This window comes from Coregonus lavaretus (assembly GCF_964263955.1).
Source record: "Coregonus lavaretus genome assembly, contig: HAP1_SCAFFOLD_75, whole genome shotgun sequence".
In the NCBI taxonomy this organism is placed as follows: domain Eukaryota; kingdom Metazoa; phylum Chordata; class Actinopteri; order Salmoniformes; family Salmonidae; genus Coregonus; species Coregonus lavaretus.
The window spans coordinates 738,834-761,577 of record NW_028165182.1 but is presented as its reverse complement, the minus strand read 5'-3'; the positions used below and the strand labels follow the sequence as shown (position 1 = coordinate 761,577).

Below are 22,744 nucleotides of genomic sequence, written 5' to 3'. Positions count from 1 at the left end.
TATGGCCCTCCAGTAGTGTGATTTACAGATGAAGACAACTGTAGTATGCATATGGCACTCTCCACCCCTTGTGGCCCTTGTTGAAAAAGTGGCTAGCTATGCAGCCAAAACAGGAATTGCATATTAATCAGGGCCAAGGCGAGACATTTGATTACTTAATCTGTGTGCGTGCGCGTTCATGTGCATGTGCGTGTGTGTGGGTGGGTTGGCGTGCAGGCGGGCAAGTGTGTGTAGTAAGGAGGTTGAGTTTAATACCCCTTCATTTACAGACGTATTATTAAGTAAACATTAATAAAAATGTTACATTATTAGCCTAGTTTAGCCAAGGAGAAAGCACTGAGCTATATAGGGAGCGAGGTAGGATCAATGATTGGCTGAGATAATGGAGGGGGATAATAGAGAGACTACTTTCTGGAGGACAATGCCATGCTGACTCAAGTCTTTACAGTACATGTGTATTCTTAAAGAGATGGGTGGGGCTGAGGCTTAAGAGGGTGTGAACGATGCTGAATGGGCGTAAACAAAAAAGACTAGAAAGTGTGAAAATCATTCAACTGCATTTTCTCCTACTTGTCTCCAAAGTGGGATAACAAGTTTATCAAATTTCAAAGAAGCAAATCTTTCCCATGTTGAACAAGGGCTGATTAGGTTACCATTTATTTCAAGTGTGCTTGTGAATATATAAGTGGAGCTAATGGTGGGGTACTCAAGGGGAGGTTTGGGAAATACTGCTCTAGAGTCTATGGCTTGTCTTGGTTCTTTTTACAGTTCCTTAATGTTACCTATAAGTTATCTCTCTCCCACCAGTGATCGGCGAGCCGGTGAAGCTGGAGTGGTTTAACCCCCAGGGGGAACGCATCGTGTCGTCCCAGCGTGTGGCCCTGCACACCGGGGAGGACAGCTCCAGGCTGACCATCTACAACGCTGTAGTGGAGGATGCGGGCATCTACCGCTGCCAGGCCACCGACGCCCAGGGACAGACGCAGGAGGCCACCATGGTGCTGGAGATGTACCGTGAGTGTCAATTACATGCATCTGTAACAGAGGTAGATTGATATAGGCTATAGGTTAACTCACTCACACTCACACACCACACTCTCTGCATTCCCTCTGTATCCATTCCAGGTCCTTCAGATATACAAAGACATGAGTTGAATAAATCGCTGTCTCCTCTGTTAGATCATAAAGATACACCAATTTATATTCCATTGCCCACTTGCCCATTAAAGAGTGTAGTGAATGTTCGCTGGGTCTGGCGGTGTGTGTGATGGATAGTACTGAATGTGTGTAGGCGACGGAGGCAGGCTCTAATCGTATGGGAGAGGGAATCTTCTGCTGTGGCTGTTAATGAGACGTGACACACAGAGGAGTTCTGCCGCTGGTAGCCATCTGGCAGACGCTTGATTTGGATCACCGGTGTGGTGTGTGTACTGTGTGTGTATGTATATATGCACACACATGCACCCCCCCCCCCCCCCCCCATCCATGACAACGTCAGTCAGCCACCGTTCAACTAGTAACAGGGAGATAGTCACCTAAAGGGCTTGGGCAGGCATAATGTACCCAGCACCCATCAGGCGATACCGAACGTGATCTTCTTGTGATAAACACCACGTTATGAAAAATGGACGTCAACTTTAAATGTGCTGTACATTACCATTTGTGAGTTGTGACATTCCGCAAAGATGTCAACACACACACACACACACGTGCACACGTCTTGCAATTATCATATGTGTTCGTACATCACAACCTGACGAAAGCTATCCATATTCAAACTCAAATTATAGCTTTATTATAGCTCACGGTTGAAGGACTATAATTATCCGCACTGCTGAGTAATTGACAGGTATAGAGTTCCCAGAGTCAATCTTTGAGCACCGGCCAACAGAGACCCATTACAGAGTAGGCAGTCGATGTCCCACCTGAGGGAGCTCCAAGAAAATTGGCATGTCACCCCACTTTGACAGTTACCCTTGCAGCTATGTGGGCAAAATGACGGAAGAGAAATGCTCACTGTGTTACCAATTTGACTGTGTCAAGCGAGCGGTAGACTGTAACACGAGAGGATTTGTTTTTCTCACTGATTTTCTTGTTGAGCAGGGTAACGACAAAGGAGATGGGAAATGAAAACAAGTAGCGGGAGAACAAGGGACAACAACATGTTTGAATCCCAGGGAGAGAACTGGGGGAAGGAGGGTGGGGGGGGTGAGAGAGAGCGAGAGAATACGAGAAAGCGGGAGTGAGGGAATTAAATAGAGGGCGAGAGAGAGAGAAAGATGGAGAGAGAGGGGTGAGTGAATTTGAGAGAGAGGTAGTGAGAGAAGGAGAGGGAGAGAATGAGAGCGAGGGGGTAAGGGAATTAAAGGGAATGACAGGGCACAAGAGAGGGGGTGAGGAAATGAGACACAGAGAGAGAGGAGAGAGTGAGAGAGAGACCAATCGACGGATTGAGAAAATGAAAACGTGCCGTGGAATTAAACCAGCAGATGAGGAGGTTTGAATCTCACATTCAGAGTCAGTAGGATGCAAGGCACTTTAAAGAGCGGCAAGGAGAAAAAAGCACGTTTTGGAGAGCCGCCTGACATAAATCACATTGCAAAATGCTAATGTGCTAGGTTGCAGAGTGATCTACTGGAAGGGACTGAAATAAATAGGGCCATGCATGTGATTTATGCGCGCTTTAATTTCGCCACACACAGTGGATAACCCGATGGTGTTACACACTCCACGTGCCACACACACACGCATGCATGCACACTCTATCTTTCTCTCCATACGCCATACACACACACACGCCGTGTGATAAGTCGACGACACTAGCCAGCACGACGGGTTCTGAGAGGGTGGTGGAGTGTTTTTTAAGAGAATAGAAGCGCAGGTCCCAGGTCAGCTTTCCCCAGGTGTAATCTATCAAACACCTGCCAGTGCTTGTCAGACAGGTGCCACAGCTTTAGACCGACACAAGTTAAATCAATCATTTGATTACAAACAGAACTTTCGGGGTGGTAGGATTCATTCAATATGCTGTGGGAATGTTTATGGGACTATTTTAGAGCACATAGAATCTGAGTTGTTTCAGTGGTGTAGAACCATAGACAATAAGTAGAACAGTTTGTTCTATAGAATGGAGTTTACTCTGTACTCCACTTCAGGGTGTCCCAAACTTGGTCCTGGGGCCCAACCTGGGTGCACGTTTAGTTTTTTGCCCTAGCAGTACACAGCTGATTGAAATAATCAAATCTTAGTAATGAGTAATCAGCTGTCAAGTGCTACGGCAAGAAATGAAAACATGAAGGGGGGGGGGGGGCAATCAACATGGTGGATGTAGCATAGCCAGCTTTATGATAGGAAACTAATACATTACAAACAGACACCTCTTCTTGTTTCATGGTCATTCCATTAATCACTAAATCAATCTATCAGTACCTCAATCAATACACATTACTTGGGCTCTGTTCCAAAGTCCACCCTCGCATTCTACTTAGAATGAGGCGATGTATTGGCTATGCATTCTAAATGGTATACTTGTGTGAATATTGGAACATAACCTCTTTTGGAAAGACATGTCTCTAATGTGACTTCACTTCCTGTTACCTCGCTTCCTATGTGACAGAGAAGCTGACGTTCCACGACGTGAGGTCCCCCCAGGAGTTCCGTCACGGCGAGGTGGCAGAGGTGGTGTGTTATGTCATCGCCTCTCCGGCGCCCGTGGTCTCTTGGTTCTACCAAAAGGGCTTCAAGAGCATGGAGATCACAGAGGAGCACTACAGTAAGTCTGCTTATGGTCATTTGATGCATGCTGCCTCTGTTGATGTGCTGGTAAACCTTGTTTGCTTGTTAAAATAAGTACCTAATTACCAGTTGGTTAATTAAAGCATAACTTTTTAACGTGCATACTGTGGCTACCATATTAGCAACATAACTTGACTCTTGAAAAGTTATATATTGAGCAGTACAGACCATATAGAAATCAAGTGATATTTTCATGTGAACATGTCATTGGATGCAGGTTTTTTTTATGGGCCCACTCTTTGATGGTATTTTACAGTCTACTTTTAATGAAGCAGCTGATAATTACATTATCATTGATTTCAGAAGCCAATTAACGGGTTTGCTAGTGCATAAAAAAATGGAACATCAAAAGAATTCAGTTTACATGTCAGATTGCTTCACACATCATTTCAAGACATATCAGTTGAATAAATGTGCTATACTGTAAAATATGGTTGTGTCCCAAATGGCACCATATTCTCTACGTAGTGCATTACTTTTGACCAGAGCCCTACAGTGCCTTGCAAAAGTATTCATCCCCCTTGGCGGTTTTCCTATTTTGTTGCAATACAACATGTAATTTAAATTGATTTTTATTTGGATTTCATGTAATGGACAAACACAAAATAGACCAAATTGGTGAACTGAAATATAAAAAATAACTTGTTTCAAAAAATTATACAAAATAAATAACGGAAAAGTGGTGCGTGCATATGTATTCACCCCCTTTGCTATGAAGCCCCTAAATAAGATATGGTGCAGCCAATTACCTTCAGAAGTCACATAATTAGTTAAATAAAGTCCACCTGTGTGCAATCTAAGTGTCACAAGATCTGTCACATGATCTCAGTATATATACACCTGTTCTGAAAGGCCACAGAGTCTGCAACACCACTAAGCAAGGGGCACCACCAAGCAAGCGGCACCATGAAGACCAAGGAGCTCTCCAAACAGGTCAGGGACAAAGTTGTGGAGAAATACAGATCAGGGTTGGGTTATAAAAAAATATCCAAAACTTTGAACATCCTACGGAGCACCATTAAATCCAGTATTAAAAAATTGAAAGAATATGGCACCACAACAAACCTGCCAAGAGAGGGCCGCCCACCAAAACTCACGGACCAGGCAAAGAGGGCATTAATCAGAGAGGCAACAAAGAGACCAAATATTACCCTGAAGGAGCTGCAAAGCTCCACAGTGGAGATTGGAGTATATGTCCATAGGACCACTAAGCCGTACACTCCACAGAGCTGGGCTTTATGGAAGAGTGGCCAGAAAAAAGCCATTGCTTAGAGAAAAAAATAAGCAAACATGTTTGGTGTTCGCCAAAAGTCATGTGGGAGACTCCCCAAACATATGGAAGAAGGTACTCTGGTCAGATGAGATTACATTTGAACTTTTTGGCCATCAAGGAAAATGCAATGTCTGGTGCAAACCCAACACCTCTCACTGGGAAACTGGTCAGAATTGAAGGAATGATGGATGGCTCTAAATACAGGGAAATTCTTGAGGGAAACCTGTTTCAGTCTTCCAGAGATTTGAGACTGGGACGGAGGTTCACCTTCCAGCAGGACAAGGACCCTAAGCATACTGCTAAAGTAACACTTGAGTGGTTTAAGGGGAAACATTTAAATGTCTTGGAATGGCCTAGTCAAAGCCCAGACCTCAATCCAATTGAGAATCTGTGGTATGACTTAAAGATTTATGTACACCAGCGGATGCCATCCAACTTGAAGGAGCTGGAGCAGTTTTGCCTTGAAGAATGGGCAAAAATCCCAGTGGCTAGATGAGCCAAGCTTATAGAGACATACCCCAAGAGACTTGCAGCTGTAATTGCTGCAAAATGTGACTCTATAAACAAACTGTTGACTTTGGGGCGGGAGAATAGTTATGCACACTCAAGTTCTGTTTTTTTGTCTTATGTCTCGTTTGTTTCACCCCAAAAAATATTTTGCATCTTCAAAGTGGTAGGCATGTTGTGTAAATCAAATGATACAAACCCCCCAAAAATCTATTTTAATTCCAGGTAATAAGAAAACAAAATAGGAAAAATGCCAAGGGGGGTAAAAAACTTTCGCAAGCCACTGTATGGGCTCTGTTCAATCGTAGTGCACTATATAAGAATACGGTGCCATTTGGGATGTATGCCTATGTAAACACACAAATGTTATGAAAAATGTTTTCCTCAGATTCTGTCAGGGATTTGATGCTATAAATAGCAAGTTCTAGCATTAAAAGCCGCAGCATGTGATTTCATTAAAAGTATGTTTGAACTATACAACATGTTAACAAGCTTGCCTAGAAGATGGCGAGTAGAGGATGCAAATGTCAGTCGGTGGTCCGATGCTCGCTGCCATGTTGTTAAGATCTGTTGGAAAGAAGATCTTCCTTCTCTCATGGCCACTGAAAAGTCACAGTACAGGACATTATTCCACCTGATTTATTTTATTTTATTTTCACTTTAATTAATGTATTATTTCTTCACTTCTTTTTTGTGTGCTTATGTTGACATACAGTATGTGGGGATATGAAGGGGGTATTCTTTCTGTCTTGAACACTGATACTTTAAGTGACAGCACAGGAAATTATTCCACCATATTTCTCTACTTTTCTTTTTCTTCATTAAATGAGTCCTTTCAGATCATTGCTCCTAAAAGGAAAGGAAAAAACAGTGTCTTAGATTGGAACACATCCTATGGCTTAGAAGGAAAGGACAAGGGAAAGTGATTTTAGACTACTAGAACACATTCTGGGGCTAGAAGGAAAGGAGAGGGAAAGTAATGTATCTTAGATTATTGGAACACATCTTTGGACTGAGAAAGAAAGGAGAAGGAATGAAATGTATCTTCGACTATTGGAAACACATTCATGGCTCCTGCATGATGGACAGAAGTTAATTTGTAGGTTCAGACTTGTTTACCAATACTCTGTCACCCCATCATTACTTTTCCTCCTGCTACACTTTCCCCCTCATCCACCCATCACAGAGACAGACTTCCTGGGCTGATTAGGAAAATGATTTGTTTGAAACCTTTGAAAGTAGTCAGGTTTTTTAATTGAAATTCAAAGGCCCTTCCCTTCGACACACTATCTCGCCTTGCCGTTCGGTAATGATTAAAGGTAGAGATAGCTGTGTTTTAAAAAAATTCCACGCTAATTACGGGACAAGGTTATAAATATCTTTGCGCTCGACAGAGAGAGATAAGGTTCTCACTTATCTGCCAGTGACAATGGAGTAGGATGGGAAACTGTTTGTGAACTGCAGACCTAATTGCTAATGTATTTATCTCACTTCGCTTAGCTAACTTTATTTAAAAAAGGTGAAAGTGGTAAAGGTTTATGAAAATATTATTTGATAGCAAGTATGTGACTGGAGTCATGTGACTTCCTTTCACTCTTTTTCCTTTCTTTCATTTTCCTTGTATCTTTATTTCCTTATTTCCTCTGTCTCTTTCTAACTCTCTCTCCACCTTTCTTTCTTTCTTTCTTTCTTTCTTTCTTTCTTTCTTTCTTTCTTTCTTTCTTTCTTTCTTTCTTTCTTTCTTTCTTTCTTTCTTTCTTTCTTTCTTTCTTTCTTTCTTTCTTTCTTTCTTTCTCATGCGCTATCCCTCTCTCTATATTCTTCCCCCCTTCTCTCTGTCTGTCCCCCTCTATCTCTCTCTATCGCTCCCCTTGTCACTCCCTATCGCTCTCTCTACCCCCCCCCCCCCCTCTCTTTCTCTTCCGCCCTCTCTCCTGTGAAGGCAGGTTCCAGGTGCTGCCCAACAACAACCTGCAGATCCACAAGGTGACCAAGGCGGACGAGGGCGTGTACCGCTGTGAAGCGCGAGTGGAGGCCCGTGGCGAGATCGACTTTGTCGACATCGAGGTGGTGGTGAATGGTGAGTAGCTGTAGCGTAGCATATTGCTACCTTCTTTACCTTCCACTGTAGCTAATGCCTATCCAGTCATATGCAGTGGTGAACGAAGAGTTAGCCATCTAGCTAGCATAGCATACCTACTCTCCCCAAAACGTTCAGTTATATATGTAACCTTGGTTCTCTGAAGGAACAAAGCTCAACAAATCAGAACCATTAAAACAAAACCTACCCAGACATATTTTTCCTCTCACAGTAGCAGCCGGGCCTGATCTCAGAGCAGACTAATGAAGAATAGCGTGGCATTCAGTACGGCTACCTGCTCTCGTTTTATCCATATCCAAAGCCTATCCAACCATATACAGTGGTCCCTTCTACAATAGCAGCCATACAGCAGTTGTGTAAAGGATGAGAAGCCCCATACAGAGCCACAGTGTAAAGGCTCTCTTAGGCCAGGCACTGGGGTTTATCGATCGGTGGCATACAGAACTGTTGCTCCTCTCAGGGTGAGAATAGAGTCACCTAGTGAGACAGAATCATTCTCCCCTCCTACACTCCACAGTCACAGCGCTGATACAGGTAAAGGATTGCCAGCTCCCAAACAATCGCACCCAAGGACCACGGGCAAAATGAAACGATTATCGTTCCAGAGACACTTGGCCTCACATAAAGGAACGTCTGTCTCCGGTGGTGGGGATAAGATTGTCAATAGTGGCGGAAAATGTATTTTTTCAGACTCTCTGATCTGATTCAATTCAGGTTCTCTTTTGAGATATTGATACAAAAATAATCCTACTTGGTGTGTAAGAATCAAGTAATTTATTCAGATTTAAGTGTGTTTATTGTGTAGGTCACAGGAGGTTGGTAGTACCTTAATTGGGGAGAACAGGCTCGTGGTGATGTCTTGAGCAGAATTAGTGGAATGGTATTAAATACACCAAACACATGGTTTCCTTGTGTTTGATGCCATTCCATTAGCTCCATTTCGGACATTATTATGAGCCGTACTCCCCTCAGCAGCATCCTGTGGTGGAAGTGTGATGGACAGGGGTTTGAAGACTGCTAGCCCACTGAGGTGAAGCCTGGGCAAAATATTGGGGGGCCAATGCAAGTTCAGGTCTCAAGCAAGGTTACTCATCACGCAAGTGTAGTTTCGAACCACCACCGCTACAAAGGCAGTGAGTTAGAACTGTGGAGTCACTGAATTGTACTGTGTTGAACATGAAGAACTGAGCATTCACTTCAGATCGGCTTATTTTGAGAGAAAGAACAGACTCACCGATCTAGACAGGCTCATTATAGAGCTACTGAATGATGGTCAGTTTGGCTGCCACCGCTCCTTTGATTTCCTCTATACTCGCACTATTTCTGTGATTGAAGATTTCAATTAGCGCCAACTCTGGGCTTTGTAGCCCAAAAAGCGAAAGGTTGTCCTTTTAATTCACTAATTTGTCCTCATCAAGGCCCCAGAGAAGCCAGGAACGCGAGCCACCTGAGAGCGTTTCGGGAGGGATTTGAAATGTGATCTCCCGCGAGCTATAAGCACCGGTTATGCATGAGCGACCACAATATTGTCTCGGCTATCTAGCTCTTCCCACCTAATGTAATAAAGGCACTCAGCGGAAAAAAAACACGGATTGCATTCAATTTAGAACACCACTTATAGTTGTGATGAATATCCAATAAGCTTGCTCAATGAGGCGAATCCTATTATCTGCCCGGCAACATGACACTCGCCATCCGGCTACGGAGATGGGACAGTCCACCGCCGCCGTCACTATAGAGTGTGTCCGACTGAGAGAAGGAAACACTCAGAAGTAACCCACTGGGCACAAACTGGTTGAATCAACGTTGTTTCAACGTAATTTGTCAACTTATTGTTACGTGGAATCTACGTGGAAAATACGTTGGATTTGAAAAAAAGTAATCAACTGATTTATTAGTATTTTTATGTTGTTGTTTTTTTAGGGGGTGATAATTTTTAATATTGCAGATAGATTGTGGCTTCTATAACTGTAATTGTCTGCATAATTTGCAATCCACCATATTTATTTGTAAACATATACAGTACCAGTCAAATGTTTTGCCATACCTATTCATTCAAGGGTTTTTCTTTACTTTTACTATTTCCTACATTGTAGAATAATAGTGAAGACATCAAAACTATAAAATAACACATATGAAAGTAACCAAAAAAGTGTTAAACAAATCAAAATATATTTTAGATTTTAGATTCTTCAAAGTAGCCACCCTTTGTCTTGATAACAGCTTTTCACACTCTTGGTATTCTCTCAACCAGCTTCACCTGGAATGCTTTTCCAATAGTCTTGAAGGAGTTCCCACATATGCTGAATACTTGTTGGCTGTTTTCCCTTCACTCTGCGGTACAATTAATCCCAAACCATCTCAATTGGGTTGAGGTTGGGTGATTGTGGAGGCCAGGTCATCTGATGCAGCACTCCCTCACTCTCCTTCTTGGTCAAATAGCCCTTAAGCAGCCTGGAGGTGTGTTGGGTCATTGTCCTGTTGAAAAACAAATGATAGTCCCACTAAGCGCAAACCAGATGGGATGGCGTATCACTGCAGAATGCTATAGTAGCCATTCTGGTTAAGTGTGCCTTGAATTCTAAATAAATCACTGACAGTGTCATCAGCAAAGCACCCCACACCATCACACCACCTCCTCCATGCTGGGAACCACACATGCGGAGATCATCCATTCACCTACTCTGCGTCTCACAAAGACAGGAAGGTGGAGAGGGATAGAGGGGGATCAGACCAAAGGACAGATTTCCACCGGTCTAATGTCCATTGCTTGTGTTTCTTGGTCCAAGCAAGTCTCTTCTTCTTATTGGTGTCCTTTAGTAGTGGTTTCTTTGCAGCAATTTGACCATGAATGCCTGATTCACGCGGTGTTGATGTTGAGATGTGTCTGTTACTTGAACTCTGTGAAGCATTTATTTGGGCTGCAATCTGAGTTGCAGTTAACTCTAATGAACTTATCCTCTGAAGCAGAGGTAACTCTGGGTCTTGCTTTCCTGTGGCGGTCCTCATGAGAGCCAGTTACATCATAGCGCTTGATGGTTTTTGCGACTGCATTTGAAGAAACTTTCAAAGTTCTTAAAATTTTCCGGATTGACTGAGCTTCATGTCTTAAAGTAATGATGGACTGTCGTTTCTCTTTGCTTGTTTGAGCTGTTCTTGCCATAATATGGACTTGGTGTTTTACCAAATAGGGCTATCTTCTGTATACCACCCCTACCTTGTCACAACACAACTGATTGGCTCAAACGCATTAAGAAGGAAATAAATTCCACAAATTAACTTTTAACAAGAAACACCTGTTAATTGAAATGCATTCCAGGTGACTACCTCATGACGCTGGTTGAGAGAATGCCAAGAGTGTGCAAAGCTGTCATCAAGGCAAAGGGTGGCACCTTTGAAATATCTCAAATATAAAATATATTTAACACTTTTTTTGGTTACTACATGATTCCATATGTGTTATTTCATAGTTTTGATGTCTTTACTATTATTCTACAATGTAGAAAATAGTAAAAATAAAGAAAAACCCTGGAATGAGTAGGTGTGTCCAAACTTTTGACTGGTACTGTATATATTATAAAAAATAAAAATAAAAAATAAAAATAAAAATATATATATATATATATATATATATATATATATATATATATATTAGGGGTGTAACGATTCGTTTTAACAACGATTCGATTTGTATCACGATTCGTGGTTGTCGATACGATTCAAGGACGATATTGGTTTATTTAGAACGATACGATCCGAAACGATTCAGGTGACTTGAAATCGATTCAGTAACCTTTTAGCCAAAAATTCAACCAGTGTGACTGAAATAAATACTGGACAGTGCAGGTGAAGTTTCCTAGATTCCTGTTTCTTGTAAGGACCGCAATGGTGGCTTGATAATTTCTCGCTCGTCGGCTTCTCCTCTGTCGTCCGCCATGCTATGTTTTGTTGTCTTTGCGCCTTTGGGCTGCTGTTGGCGCGATGATGTCACGGATAGGCAGACTGAATCGAGTAATGTTTAAAGCCTTTATCATTAAAAGTGCTAAGAAAAAACATCCATATAAAATCTGACGTGCTTAAATCCAATGGGTTATTTCCTAGTATCGAAACAATCGATTTATTACATTTTAAAACGATGTTAGATCGATATATGTTGTCGAAAAGGCCAAATCGCCGAGCACAGATCGATGTAGTTGGATCATAGGAATATAAATCGATACATCGATGTAGTAGATGGATCGTTACACCCCTAATATATATATACACACTCCTGAGTGGCGCAGTGGTCTAAGGCACTGCATCGCAGTGCTAACTGTGTCACTAGAGATCCTGGTTCGAATCCAGGCTCTGTCGCAGCCGGCCGCGACCGGGAGACTCATGGGCGGCGCACAATTGGCCCAGCGTCGTCCAGGGTAGGGGAGGGAATGGCCGGCCGGGATGTAGCTCAGTTGATAGAGCATGGCGTTTGCAACGCCAGGGTTGTGGGTTCGATTCCCACGGGGGGCCAGTATAAAAAAAATATGTATTCACTAACTGTAAGTCGCTCTGGATAAGAGCGTCTGCTAAATGACGTAAATGTAAATGATATATATATATTTCCTTTATTATTTTCCCCTAACCCTACCAACCATTTACATTTACGTCATTTAACAGACGCTCTTATCCAGAGTGACTTACAAATTGGTGCATTCAACTTATGATAGCCAGTGGGACAACCACTTTTATTTTTTATTTTGTTTAATGGGGTGGTGGGGGAGGGGGGGGGGGGGGGGGGGGGGGTAATGGACAACAATACTTAGGCTTCCACTTACAGCTTAAACATACTACCAACATTTCACAGACAGTATATTTTACATGAGTTATCTTTTGTTTGTTTTTAGTCCCAGCCTTCAGCTACCCTCAACCCCTCCCATCTCTGAAGACCATCCTGTTTTGATTTCTAGCTGCCATTTTTCTACTGTACTGTGATGTTTCACAAAGGTTCTGAACCTTTCTATTCTCAAAGTTTCTACAGATTGTAAATTAAAGATAAACACCTTTGCTTAGAGTATTATTATATTGATCGATTGACTATGACTTTTCAAATCACCCATGTTGCAATTTTTCAGCCATTCCTGAACCTGTGACCAAAAACAAGCTACATATGGGCAGTACCAAAACAAGTGATCTAAGGATTCTGTCTCTTCGCAGAAAAATCTGCAGAGCTGGGATAGTTGTATCTCCCATATAGATGACATTCTATTGGTTGCAATAATTTTGTATAATAATTTTAATTGAAAAACTCTTTAATTTTTGAATCCGGCGTCGTTTTGTAAATCAGTTCATAAACCATGTGCCATGGAATCGGTACATCGAAAATCTCCTCCCAACTAATTTGCAACCTGTATGACGCAGCTGTCCATTTTTTGGTCTTTAAATGGATTTTGTCCCACTCCTCTTTGCAGATCTTCTCCAAGTCATTAAGGTTTCGAGGCTGACGTTTGGCAACTCGAACCTTCAGCTCCCTCCACAGATTTTCTATGGGATTAAGGCCTGGAGACTGGCTAGGCCACTCCAGGACCTTAATGTGCTTCTTATTGAGCCACTCCTTTGTTGCCTTGGCCGTGTGTTTTGGGTCATTGTCATGCTGGAATACCCATCCACGACCCATTTTCAATGCCCTGGCTGAGGGAAGGAGGTTCTCACCCAAGATTTGACTGTACATGGCCCCGTCCATCGTCCCTTTGATGCAGTGAAGTTGTCCTGTCCCCTTAGCAGAAAAACACCCCCAAAGCATAATGTTTCCACCTCCATGTTTGACGGTGGGGATGGTGTTCTTGGGGTCATAGGCAGCATTCCTCCTTCTCCAAACACGGCGAGTTGAGTTGATGCCAAAGAGCTCGATTTTGGTCTCATCTGACCACAACACTTTCACCTAGTTCCCCTCTCAATCATTCAGCTGTTCATTGGCTAACTTCAGATGGGCCTATATTTGTGCTTTCTTGAGCAGGGGGACCTTTTGGGCGCTGCAGGATTTCAGTCCTTCATGGCGTAGCAGGGGGACCTTGCATGGTGATGGGCTTGTAGCCCATTCCAGCCTTGTGTAGGTCTACAATCTTGTCCCTGACATCCTTGGAGAGCTCTTTGGTCTTGGCCATGGTGGAGAGTTTAGAATCTGATTGATTGATTGATTGCTTCTGTGAACAGGTGTCTTTTATACAGGTAACAAGCTGAGATTAGGAGCACTCCCTTTAAGAGTGTGCTCCTAATCTCAGCTCGTTACCTGTATAAAAGACACCTGGGAGCCAGAAATCTTTCTGATTGAGAGGGGGTCAAATACTTATTTCCCTCATTAAAATGCAAATCAATTTATAAAATTTTTGACATGCGTTTTTCTGGATTTTCTTGTTGTTATTCTGTCTCTCACTGTTCAAATAAACCTACCATTAAAATTATAGACTGATCATTTCTTTGTCAGTGGGCAAACATACAAAATCAGCAGGGTATCAAATTATTTTTTCCCTCAATGTACAGTATACATTACCAGTCAAAAGTTTGGACACACCTTCTCATTCATGGGTATTTCTTTATTTGTACACATTTTTTCATTGTAGAATAATAGTGAAGACATCAAAATTATGAAATAACACATATGGAATGATGTAGTAACCAAAAAAGTGTTAAATGAATGAAATGTTATTTATATTTGAGATTCTTCAAATAGCCACCATTTGCCTTGATGACAGATTTGCACACTCTTGGCATGCCTACGCAGCCATGACAGAAAAGTGAACACTTTCAGGCACCTTATCCTATAAAACGGATAAGTGGGTGGGCCGCTCAAGTCAGTGTCTATGACATAGGGGTTGGCAATGTTCCGTCATGATGGGACAAAAATAAACAAGCTATATCCCATATCTCCACAACTCCTGCTTGCAGACACACATTTGCAACCATTTTCCTTCCTCACGCACTTAACTCATCACACTTTTCCAATCAAACAGGCACCCCAGCTTCCAACACAACTGCGCGCCTCTCACATATACACCTGTACATACCCACATACTGTGCCATTCTATGTCCTCTGTTTGTCATGTTTTTATTTCGGGCTTTGGATACTTTTGTGTTCCAGTTCCTTGTATTTGGGGATTTAGTATTTCATGAATTGTCCTATCTTTTATCTATTTATAAATACTATAAAAAAATCTAAAATAGAATATAAATTATTTTACAGCATTCCCTAACTTGAATAGTATAGTGTAATCAGGGGCGGTGTGTTCATTAGGGCGATATGGGTGACGCACTGCCAAACGGGAAAAGGAAGGGATTTTTTTTCTAATCAATTATATCACAGCAACAGTAGTTATCAGTGTTCTAATCTAGACGTCTGATCTGCCACTAAATGTCCAATCAGGCTAAAGTCGTGCTTCAAATGGCCCCGCCCCCTTTGGGGCGATTTCAGTCAGGTTGAAAATCGCCCAGAAGTCTCTCATAGCCTGTCATGTAAAATCTTTTTTTTTCAAATATCAGAGCTTTCAATACAATCTCTATGGGTTTCTGAGGGCTTGCACTTACGCGCTTTCGTCATACGTAACATAACCATGAACGTAACTAAGAAAAGAGCGGGTAGCAGCGTCAATCAATTCACGTACTACTATCAAGATGGCTAGCCTTCAGTGCAACTCGATTGTCTCTTTGAAAGAAGTTCACATCAAAGACCATTCAAAACGAGCTACTGTAACTGGAGTGTATGCTAGCGGTCATGAGGGAACATATTGTGGAGGAGGTGAAGTCGGCGAACTTCGTAGCTATCCAAGCTGACGAGACCACGGACGTTTCTACACAGATACAGCTGGTGCTTGTGCTGAGGTACATAGATAGCAACCACAAAGTGCAGGAGCGCTTTTTTGAGTTCCTTCCCATCTCGGAATCAACCTCAGTCTCAATCGCCAGTGTGCTTTTGGAGAGACTGAACGGTCTTTTTGCCGACAACGAGAAAGTCAAACTGTGGTGCACTGGCACTGTACCAGGTTCTCATGAGCTACAACCTCCAGGAGACGTTCTCTGAGACTGTGACTCTGTTGAACATCCTCATAACTACTCCCATGACAACAGCTGAAGCTGAGAGATGTTTCTCAACTTTGACACGAGTTAAGACATTCCTGCTAAATTCAATGGGCCAGGAACGTCTGAATGCACTGGCCATGCTTTCCATGGAGAGTGAACTAGTCCTCAGCATGCCTGATTTCAATGAGAAAGTCATTGACCGCTTTGCTGCATTGAAAGAGAGAAGAGAACAGTTTCAGTACAAGTAATGTAGCCTCTCTCTCTCTTTGTCCCTCCCTCCCTGTCTCTTTAACACACACACGCCCAAATCAGTTCACAGTTGATGTTGTTTAAAATAGTTATTTTTCATTTAAAAAAAAGTAAAAAAATAATAATAATCTGTTCATGTTCATTTTTACAAATCTATACAATTGGCCAGAATATGGTTGTTCATATTTACAAATCTATACAATTGGCCAGAATATGGTTGTTCATTTTTACAAAGCCATACAGATAGCTGTGTTTATCTTTTCTATAAATTATTTTCAAATTCTGTTTTCAGGCAAAATGTCTATCACTGTTCATTTTCACAAATCTATACAAGAGGGCAGAATATGGACGTGTATAAACATTTCCTATTACCAATAACTTGCATCAATGTTTTCAGTAGCCTCTATCAAAAGCTCCTGCTTGCTTGTTGTGAATTATGCTCAGGTGCACATATTTCCAATTCAACCATGAGGCAAAAAATGTGGTAAAAGCTCTTGTTGATCCTGCAATCTGAACAAATACCAATATGCTGTATTTTCAGCTGATATTTCATTTGTTTATGGAAATGCATATTGTTTATGCAGTGTTGAGGAATGTGAAAGAACACCCTTGATTATTTTTACTGTGATAACTTATTTTGCTTTTGTAAGCCAACACTTTTGAGATCAGTCAATACATGCTTCTGGCATTGACTTATATGCTGCCCCTGTCTTCATGTTGTTGCTGGACATATCTTTTTTAAAATGTGTCACCTAAATCATCAGAAAAATTGCCCCCCCTGAGAATTTTTTCAGGAGCCGCCACTGAGTGTAATTATAATTTATGTATTGATTGTTATATTTTATTATTTCATTGAGTGGATACAGTACTTTACGTCGTTCTGCGATTTCCTTTGGCAACTGATCTTCCATGCCTATTTTAAAGTCGGTGAGGCTTTTTACCACTATTTTGTCTTTAAATGATGCAAATTTGGCAACGATTGGATGCTCATATCGCTGTTCTTTCTGTCCGAAATGATGTACGCGTTCAAGTTTAATTTGGTCGACAGTGTCGCCTGGGATCTGCAGTGCTTTAACCATTAATTATTTCACTACTCTCTCTGGATCTTCACCTTCACCTCTTTAATTCCGGTAAGCACCAGATTTTCTCCCATTGATGTTGTCTGTATATCAAGTAGGGATTCTCTCAACAACTTGTTCTCTCTCTTAAATTCCTTAACGTCAGCTTCGATAACATTGACTGTACCCTTCAGCTTTTCAGTTTCTTTTTCCAGTGTCGCGGCTTTCTCATCATTCATTTCAAGGCTCGCCTTCATCTCATGTGTATCTTTACGGACTAACTCAAGTACGCTTAATTGATCATTTATAGAATTTAGCAGTTAGGTTTCCACACAGTGAAAATAGGTAATCTGTCAATCGAATAATCTCTTTTTTTGTTTTGTTTTAGAAGTTGCTTCTCCATTCTATCGGTGTTTACCCTCTTTTACGCAGATCAGCGTAAAAGTACTACTATTTGGTCAGTTTTAGGGACATTAATTTCTAAGCTTTTTCACGAGGCATTCTACACCACCATCTTCAGTCCGCCATCTTTCAGTTTTGCCACCAATGGAAATTGTTGTTTTTAAGGGTGAAATTTCAACCACAGGATTATGTCATCATGGTAACCAAATTTCAACATAGACAAACCTAAAATATGTTGAATTTGTACCTTTTTAAAACTACATCGGATTTTCAACGTTATATCCACTATCAGAAAAAAATCACAATAGGCTGGGCAGATTGATTAGATTGATGGCCATTTGTTTTTACTGCCCACACACACACCTGCATACACACACAGTACAGTGCATTCGGAAAGTGTTCAGACCACTTGACTGTTTCCACATTTTGTTACGTTGCAGCCTTATTCTAAAATTGATTAAAAATGTGTTTCTTCATCAATCTAAACACAATACCCCATAATGACAAAAATCGTTTTTTAGAAATTTTAACACATTTATTAAAAATATTAAACTGATATCACATTTACATAAGTATTCAGACCCTTTACTCAGTACTTTGTCGAAGCACTTTTGGTAGTGATTATAGCCTCGAGTCTTCTTGGATATGACGCTATAAGCTTGGCACACCTGTATTTGGGGAGTTTCTCCCATTCTTCTCTGCAGATCCGCTCAAGCTCTGTCAGGTTGGATAGGGAGCGTCGCTGCACAGTTATTTTCAGGTCTCTCCAGTGATGTTCGATCGGGTTCAAGTCCGGGCTCTAGCTGGGCCACTAAAGTACATTCAGAGACTTGTCCCGAAGCCACTCCTGCGTTGTCTTGGCTGTGTGCTTAGGGTCGTTGTCCTGTTGGAAGGTGAACCTTTGTCCCAGTCTGCGGTCCTGAGCGCTCTGGAGCAGGTTTTCATCAAAGATCTCTCTGTACTTTGCTCCGTTCATCTTTCCCTCGATCCTGACTAGTCTCCCAGTCCCTGCCGCGGAAAAACATCCCCACAGCATGATGCTGCCATCACCATGCTTCACCGTAGGGATGGTGCCAGGTTTCCTCCAGACGTAATGCTTGGCATTCAGGCCAAAGGGTTCAATCTTGGTTTCATCAGACCAGAGAATCTTGTTTCTTATGTTCTGAGAGCCTTTAGGTGCCTTTTGATAAACTCCAAACGGGCTGTCATGTGCCTTTTACTGAGCAGTGGCTTCCGTCTGGCCACTCTACCATAAAGGCCTGGTTGGTGGAGTGCTGCAGAGATGGTTGTCCTTCTGGAAGGTTCTCCCATCTCCACAGAGGAAGTCTGGAGTTCTGTCAGAGTGATCATCAGGTTCTTGTTCACCTCCCTGACCAAGGCCCTTCTCCCCCGATTGCTCAGTTTGGCCAGGCGGCCAACTCTAGGAAGAGTCTTGGTGGTTCCAAACTTTTTGCATTTAAGATTGATGGAGGACACTGTGTTCCTGGGGACCTTCAATGCTGCAGACATTTTTTGATACTTTTCCCCAGATCGGTGACTCCACTCAATCTTGTCTGGGAGCTCTAAGGACAATTCCTTCGACCTAATGGCTTGGTTTTGTCTGACATGCACTGTCAAGTGTGTGCCTTTCCAAATCATGTCCAATCAATGGAATTTACCACAGGCAGACTCCAATCAAGTTGTAGAAACATCTCAAAGATGATCAATGGAAACAGGATGCACCTGAGCTCAATTTCGAGTCTCATAGCAAAGGGTCTGAAATACCTATGTAAATAAGGTATTTCTGTTTTTCATTTTTTATATATTTACAAAAATGTCTAAAAACCTGTTTTCGCTTTGTCATTATGGGGTGTTGTGTGTAGATTGATGAGAAACAAATAATTGTATAAATTTTAGAATAAAGCTGTAACGTAACAAAATGTGGAAAAAGTCAAGGTGTCTGAATACTTTCCGAATGCACTGTATGTAACCACATGGACTTGGATTAAATATCTCATCCAAGTCCGTGTGGTTCCTCCTTCTGAAAATACCCAATCTGTGGCACAACCTTTTCCCGGTCCTTTTACTTATAATAATATGGTTATTATGTGCTAAGGGCAGGGATTTTCCTGTTACTAAAGCCAATTTTAAAGTATAGTTTCACCAGTCATCTAACTCAGGCATTTCAAAGGTGGCGTGCACAGCAACAGGGAGCCAGTGAGGCATGCAATTAATAAGCAAATCCCCTATTTTAATCTTAAAATATAACTGTGACTTTATTCACAAAATATTGCCTATTTATTCTCGATGTATTCCCACTTTATTCTCGAAATAATGCCACTTTATTCTCAACATTTTGGCACTTTATTTTCTCAAAATATTTCCACTTTATTCTGAAATGTTAATTTAGACTTTATTCTCAAAATATTGCCACTTTATTCCCATAAATGTATTTAGACCCCCCCCCCCCAAAATAAATCTACTTTATTCTCGAAATGTTGACTTTATTATCAAAGTATTTCAATTTTTTTAAGTACTATCCTTGCAAAAACAAAATCCAAGTACCACCACCCATTATTTTTTCACTTCACTTAGCCCTAATACTCTTCTCTAGAAAATGCGATGGAAATCCATTTAAATTGTATTTTTTATTTGGTACTTGAGAACTTAACCACAAAAGTAATTTTTATGTGCACTACGTCATCACACACTTTATACGCAACAAGTCAATTTGATGGAAACACATCTCTAGTGGGAATATTTGCATATTGTTTTAATGCGGATTTTAGAATATTTGCATAAAAAGCTGTCGCCAATTGGATGGAAACCTAGCTAGTGTAACTATAAATATTTTCTTATGTAATCATATAAAGCCTGCATGTTCAAGATAGCATGCATAGGTCATCGCAGGTCTGTGGGGATCTTCACAATTGTTGTAATACTCTACTCAGAATCTCGATTGGCATTGATGCAGGTCTGTGGGGATCTTCACAATTGCTGTAATACTCGATTGGCATTGATCATGTAATGTAATATCAACTGCAATCCAGGTCATTTAGTTCTGCTATTAGATAAAGCACAGTGATATCACATTCATCTGTTGTATAAATTAACGAAATGTCTGACATTGAATTCATATTTTAACTTTGCTGTACTTTTAAATGGTTGAAAGCGCAGTGATAGACATTTGGGTGACAACTAAACCAAAAATCTGACATTGTTATTCCGTTTAGAATGTGGTTGTGCTTTTAGATGGTTGAAAGCATAGTGAGAACACATTGGAAATTCAAGTAACTTTTAGCTATCTTTTTGAGAGGTTGAATATAGGTTGTAATCTCATATATCAACGTCTCAACCAAATATTACCCAATTATCCACGTTGAAGTGATGTAGAGTGCCCAGTGGGAACTTTCTAAGAGGGAGGAAATAGGGAAAGACTAAGAATAATCTAAGAGCCCTAAGGAGGGGAAAACTAAGTAGAACGGAGGGAAGGAAACCCCTCTAAACAGCCCAAAGTAAGGCCCTCCTAAGAAGCATAGATACTATATGTGGTCTTAATGGAATTTGAAGTATAGTCACTCGTGCCCTAAGAAGTTAACTAGATCTTAGGAGACCATAAGTGAAACACTAAAGAAAGAAACACCCAAAGGAAGGCCCTAAGTAACATAGATACAAGGTCCTTCTGGACTTTGAAGTGTAGTCATTTGTGTGTTTTACTCACTCTGTTACACAGCTTGTCCCAAAGTGGGTATAATTTTCCCCAAACCTCAGAATTATATATGAAACTATAGATTCAACCAAATAGTCGTGTAAAAACATATTTAGAAGTTTAGTTGAGGGGGGAATCATTGCATCAGTCAGTTTGTCAGTCAGTACAGAGTTGGTCTATAATGGATTAAACCACGATACGGCTCAGATGTTTTTGATTAACATTGACATTATCATGCAGACAGTGTGGCTAGCCTAGCGTACCCTTCCCTCTCAGACTCCGACGTTATCATCAAAGCAAGCGATAGAGGAGGAAGTGGCAGAGGGCTGGCCTCCCACTGATTGGCTGGTGGATAGGGGTCAACTCAGCAGGGTGTCCTCCTCTTCTGATTGGCCGGCTGAAAATAAAAGTTTGTCAGGGAAGAGGCTGAGTCATTTGAGGCTGATACCCATCGGCTACACCTGCTCTTTCCTCACCCTTTCCAATTGAAACAACTTTTAAATGCAAACGGACCTGTAGCCTTTTCAAACTCATCATTGTTCAGACAACCTTCAGAAATAAGTTTGATTTAGGTAGATTTCTGGCACCCATTTTATGTGATTGATTACAGTCAATTACCCTGCATGATCAAAAAATGAATTAGTTCAATTATATGTGTTTGTTTGTGTGTGTTTGTGCCTGTGTGTGTGCATGCATGTGTGTGCATTTTTGTCTATTACTGTATGTTTGTGTGCACAAGGGAGCATGTCTCCCCCCCATACATCTCTCAACCTTTCTTCTTCTCCAAGTCTTTGAAATTGAAATGATAAAGGAGATTGAACATGTAATATCTCGGCTACTTAGCATGTTGCAGATTTGCTCTTTTGCTGTCTCTGTGCCTAGCATGGGTCTCCCATTAACTGAGCTGTTTTCAATGAGGCTCACTGATGTGGGAATGGACTGTATTGGATCAGGGACTTGAGAGAATGGTGTTCGATTGGCAAGCAAATCAATGGTAATCTTGTCTGAGAGAGAGAGAGAGAAATTCTGTCTCAGCTCAACCCGGGGCACTGTAGTACTGAATAAAATGAATGCTATTGATATTGGTTGGTCGTTTCAATAGCCTGGAAGCTTGGAAAGTTTTGATACTCATATACAGTGCCCCGGGGTGATGAGCAATAATGACTATATGAAATAATTCAAATACTGAGTTATGCTATTATATATATATATATATATATATATATATATATATATATATATATATATATATATATATATATATATACACTGCTCAAAAAAATAAAGGGAACACTTAAACAACACAATGTAACTCCAAGTCAATCACACTTCTGTGAAATCAAACTGTCCACTTAGGAAGCAACACTGATTGACAATACATTTCACATGCTGTTGTGCAAATGGAATAGACAACAGGTGGAAATTATAGGCAATTAGCAAGACACCCCCAATAAAGGACTGGTTTTGCAGTTGGTGACCACAGACCACTTCTCAGTTCCTATGCTTCCTGGCTGATGGTTTGGTCACTTTTGAATGCTGGCGGTGCTTTCACTCTAGTGGTAGCATGAGACGGAGTCTACAACCCACACAAGTGGCTCAGGTAGTGCAGCTCATCCAGGATGGCA

At 41.3% G+C, this 22,744-nt stretch overlaps 1 protein-coding gene across 1 annotated transcript in view; it reads left to right on the top strand.

The window, feature by feature from the left end:
- LOC311116189 (neural cell adhesion molecule 2-like) overlaps nt 1-22,744 on the top strand; it is a gene marked incomplete at both ends in the record, with an annotated part of 112,407 nt that overhangs the window by 9,520 nt on the left and 80,143 nt on the right. The window contains 3 exons of the mRNA XM_084191310.1: nt 808-1,014; nt 3,617-3,772; nt 7,518-7,655. Coding sequence (XP_084047436.1) covers nt 808-1,014; nt 3,617-3,772; nt 7,518-7,655 — 501 coding nt within the window. The remainder of the gene's footprint in view (nt 1-807; nt 1,015-3,616; nt 3,773-7,517; nt 7,656-22,744) is intronic.